Genomic DNA, 5,077 nt, shown 5'->3' with positions numbered 1-5,077 from the left:
CAAAAAAAAAATCAAAGAGGTTTTGAATTCAACATGGTATTCTCATAACCCCTACATTGAAATAAAACTAATTTACCCAGTCAAGTGGAAGCCGCCTTGTCAAACAAGTAAATCCTGAGTGTCTTAGTCTTCTTAAGTTAGAATTTTTTCCACCTTAGGTTTTTCCACCACTGTTCACTGTCCAAAGCATCTCACTAGTTTTTTTATTTCTTCCAAGAGTAAGTTCTATTTGTGTTAACCATGGCTTCATTGTTGTATACCACAAAAGCATATAAGATTGATTAAGGTTTATGGTGAAAATAATTTATATTTAAAATCATGGCCTCTAATTTTTTTAATAAATTTCTATTTCCATATTTTTATCTTAAATGTATTTGAACTAATTATCTCTTAATTTCATTCACCTCTAGGGCCTTATAAAAGCCTTTGAGGGTGATATAACCAGATGTTGAATGTTAGAAGATGACTAAATTGTGTCAGTATGTTTATTAAAAGTAACTCATGATAGTAGTGGCATGTTTTTCTAAAAGATGGGATCATTTTTAACTTACTTCAGATTCATTTATAAACAATTTATGCCAAATATATTTTCTAAACTGTCCAGGTATCTTTTCCTCTAGGTTTTATACCATTTTTTCTTTTAAACTAGATTAACTCATAGTTAGGGCTAGGAAGAAAAGAAGCATTGAGTTGGTAAAATTCAATATTGTAAAGCAGATAGTCTCTAAAGAGGATAAGTGCTATGTAGATTTCACCAGGAGTTGATTGTTTCTTTCTTGGTCTTGTTCCACTTATGAACTTTGTGCCACTTGGTACACTGTTCCCTCATCATTTCTATGTCCGACATCTTTCGTGGAAGGAAAACGCATCCGTCATTGCTTCTTAGGCCTTCTTTTTGGATGTCATCTTGTCCTGACCCAAAACTCCTTAGTCAGTGCCCTTCTTAGGGCAGCTTTCACATCCTTGTTTCTCAATGTATAGATGAATGGGTTGAGGGTGGGTGTGACAATGCCGTAGAAGAGAGCCATGATCTTTCCCCGGTCACGAGAGTAGCTGGAGGGGGGCTGGACATACATACTGATGGCTGTAAAGTAGAAGAGGGAAACCACCAGCAAATGTGAAGCACAAGTATTAAAAGCCTTCCAGCGACTTTCAGCAGAGCAGATTCTCATTACTGCTCGAGCGATGAACATGTAAGTGCCCAGGATGAAGGTGAGTGGCACCAGGAGAAGCAAAGCCCCGAGCACATTGAGCTCAGCTTCATTCGCACTAGTATCAATGCAAGCTAGTTTCAGAAGGGCAGGAACTTCACAGAAGAAATGGTCTATCACCCGCCGTCCACATCTTGGGGCCACTACTGTGAGAGTGGACTGGACAAAGGAGTTAGCAAAACCACTAATCCAGGTTCCAGCAGCCATGTGGATACAACGTCTCTGGTTCATGATGATTGGGTAGTGAAGGGGTTTGCAAATGGCAGCATAACGGTCAAAGGCCATGATGGCCAGAAGTATACATTCGGTGGAACCCAAGGCCAAAAATATATAGAGTTGAGTGACACAACCACCATAACTAATGGTCTTTTCTGGTCCCCGAAGGTTGACTAGCATCTGTGGGACGGTGCTGGTTGTATAGCAGAGATCTAGAAGGGATAGATTTGAGACAAAAAAGTACATAGGACTGTCAAGCTGAGAATCCAGGCGGGAAACTAGGATAATGGAGATATTTCCAAATAGGGCAAATATGTAGGCCACCAGAAAGATTACGAAGAGTGGTGTCTCTAGCCAGGGATGATCAGAAAATCCCAATAGGATGAAATCATCTAGAGAGCTTTGATTGTTGATCCACATATTAGCGCTGATAGGTGAAATTCCAGCTGAGACCTCTAAATAACCAGTGTTAGGAACGGACATCAATGGTAAGAGGAAGCCACTGAGAATTAGAGGCCAGAAACGCTGAGATGAAATTCTTATTTTTGCTCTAATACGCATCTATATCCTGATTACAGTGAAATGATGTCATCTGCATCTATATCCTGATTATGATAACATGTTAAGTCAGCATTGTAAATGGTATATTGAATGATTGCTGAGACAAGAATAAACAGAGTTCCAGCAGCAGGCTTGGGAAATTTTGCTTATTTAATGGGTTTCTTCTGGTTAGCTCACTCCCTTTGGATTTTGATATTTTCTCTTCTAAAAAGTTTTAATAGTACTACAATAAATTCTACGTGTCATGGCTAATTATGAGAACAGAATGTAGATTAAAACAGAATGGGAAAATGCAGAGCTTCTGAAAAACAGGTCACACAAAGGACAGCATGAAGAAGGCAGGTGGATTTTCAGTGGAGACAGAGCCAAGGCATTTTGGTGTGTTCACTTGCATCGCCCTGGTCCTCATCAGAAGCATCATGGGAACTGGAGCACTTTATAAAATATGCGTGATGAAAAGATGGAGCATCAGGACTCATTTTACCCCTTCCAAGCTTTAATGCTGTTCCTACCCAGAAAATTTAAAAAGTAGGAGGAAAAAAATTATAAAAATTCAAACAAGATAATGCAAAAAAACCCAATCAGGCCTTAGAAATTTGTTTGCTGTGAAAAATGCAATGCAAAAAAGCCTGGATAAATTTGATGAAATTTTAACTTTTGAGAGAAATTACCAGAAAGAGTTTAAAATACTTGTCTCCCTGAAATTTGATGTTGCATATGAATGTCTAATCCCTCAGGATTATCATCAGCACTTGTAAACTTAATCATTTCTCCTCTCTCCCTTCATTGTTCTCATGTCTTTCTCATTACTAATACTACTTTTACCCCATATTGCCTCTGTCCTACTATTCCCACAATTCCTTTATGATGTATGCATTATAATAAACGTTATCAAGTATCTACTGGGGGTTGGTAAAAATGATGTGATTGCTAGACGATCAGCTCAGGATCATCTATTTATTTTTCTGATCCTCTTAGTTGGCCCTACATCATATTCTTCTTGTGATCCTAACTTAGTAGGATTAGTGGAATCAGTTGGCCAGGTCTATTTTTCAAATTGGTGTCATCTGAGTTACAGAATTAGATAATGTGGTCAAAATTAGTGACAGTGAGAAACGCTGGAGAGAAGTACTTGCTTCACAGGTAAACCTCAGAATCACTAAATCCCAAACTGAACTCTGTATCTACCCATTCACACTTCTAATCTCTTCATTTGTTTATAGACTCATGATTCTTTTGGTACCCAGAAGGTAACCATTCTCTTTGAATTGCAATTGCCTGTGTGTCAACCAAGTTGTCAGCTGGAACCATTCTTCCTTATCATCGTCTCTCATATATCTCCATTAAATCTATGTCTATCAAAAACATTAAAGCAGACATACAGAAAATAGTTCAATGTCCCATGATCTCTGGCTTTCGAACTGGTATTCCTACTTAAAATCGTTCTCTTATCTTCAAAGCATCTTAGCTTGTTTGGAGAACAGTCTTTCCTTTCTTCAAATTTGATCATGTACATCTCAGCTCAAAATTCGTCAGTGGCTGTCAGTATTCTAACACACTATATTAAAATGCAGGCTTAGACTCAGGCCTGTATAATAATGGCTTGAACCATGCAGACACATACACTGCTCTAGCCAATCTTCCTATTTCCCCCTTGTGTTTATGCTGACACGAAACTCCACTGTTGTTATCCGTCCTCCTGTAAGGATCATCCCAAGTACAAAAACGTTCTTTTTTTTTTTTTTTTTTTATTTCAGCAAATTATGGGTGTACAGATGTTTAGGTTACATGTGTTGCCCTTGGTTCCCCCCCCCCACCAAAGTCCGTGTTTCAAATATGTCCATCCTTCGGGTAGTGCGTATTGCACTCCTTGTGTATACAAATACCCGTCCCCTCCTCCCTCCTCCCCCCTCCTCCCGCCGCCCTCCCCGTGGTACAGATGTTCAGGTTACGTGTGTTGCCCTTGGTTCCCCCCCAAACGTTCTTAAGTATTTCCTGCTCTCCTTCTTTCCTGGCCATCCAGAGTACTTTATTTGTATTTCTTTATGATATACTCTTCACTTTTATATATATAACACATATATAAAATAAATCAACTAATATATACATTTATTTCACTCTAAAAATCAATGAGCTTTAAATATGTCACTTCATAGTCTTGTGACTGGGTTTGTTCAACTAGGTGATGAGAATCGAAATACTTTATATAAACTCCATAATACTTTTATGACAATTGGATATGAACTTCCTTTGTAAATTAAACATAACTGTAAATATATATACGACAAAGAGGAATATAAACAGTAGCTGCAATATTAGTAGTCCTACTCTCATAATAAAATTATGAAATGATTCTAGAAACTTCCAGGTGTCTGTGACTGTCTGTGGATGATTAAGTTGATTATTTTCTTGAGACTTCTCTTTTGTAAACCTTATCATATCCTTCTCTGTAATACCACTCTTCATTTCAAAGTGGTCCTATTCAATTTATTTTTCTCCCATTTCTGATTCAGGGACAGTGAGTCTTCAGGAACAAAGTCTTAGAAATATGATTATGTTTTGTATTATATTCCCAAAGAAATGGGACAGATGTCATTGCCAGTTGATTAGAGGATTATTGTAGAAATATATTTTGATTCAACATTGAAAAACAATTTTATCTTTATATATATTTCTGAATCAATTTTGCTTTATCTGTTAAGGTCTAAGGAAGACCTTTTCTGTGTTGCAGGATTTCTTATAGAATACCTTTTTTTTATTTCAGGATATTATGGGGGTACAAAAATTTTGGTTACATGTTATGACTTTGCCTCACCCAAGCCAGGATTGGAGGCTTGCCCTTCTCCCATACAATGCTCACCGTGTCCATTAGTTGTAAGTTTACCCACCCCTGTACCCCCAACCCCCAAAGAATATTACTACCATGTGAGCACCTTAGTGTTGATCAGTTAGTGCCAATTTGATGGCGAGTACATGTGGTGCTTATTCTTCCATTCTTGTGATACCTCACTTCGGAGGATGGGCTCAAGCTCTATCCAAGAAAATATAAAAGGTGCTAGATCACCATTGTTTTTGTAACCACAAAAAAC

At 37.8% G+C, this 5,077-nt stretch overlaps 1 protein-coding gene across 1 annotated transcript; it reads right to left on the bottom strand.

The window, feature by feature from the left end:
• Window positions 1-902: 902 nt before the first annotated feature.
• LOC105823026 (olfactory receptor 2B6-like) lies at window positions 903-1,847 on the bottom strand. The gene has a single exon (XM_012660105.1). The coding sequence runs from the start codon at window positions 1,845-1,847 to the stop codon at window positions 903-905; it is 945 nt and encodes a 314-aa protein (XP_012515559.1).
• Between the last annotated feature and the right edge of the window lie 3,230 nt (window positions 1,848-5,077).

Source organism: Propithecus coquereli, unplaced genomic scaffold (assembly GCF_000956105.1).
Source record: "Propithecus coquereli isolate 6110/MARCELLA unplaced genomic scaffold, Pcoq_1.0 Scaffold656, whole genome shotgun sequence".
NCBI lineage: Eukaryota > Metazoa > Chordata > Mammalia > Primates > Indriidae > Propithecus > Propithecus coquereli.
The sequence above is the reverse complement of the archived record's forward strand: the minus strand, read 5'-3'. Positions and strand labels throughout refer to the sequence as shown.

Excerpts from the sequence above, each read along its gene's own strand:
- LOC105823026 (XM_012660105.1), bottom strand. The coding sequence starts at position 1,847 with ATGTGGATCAACAATCAAAGCTCTCTAGATGATTTCATCCTATTGGGA.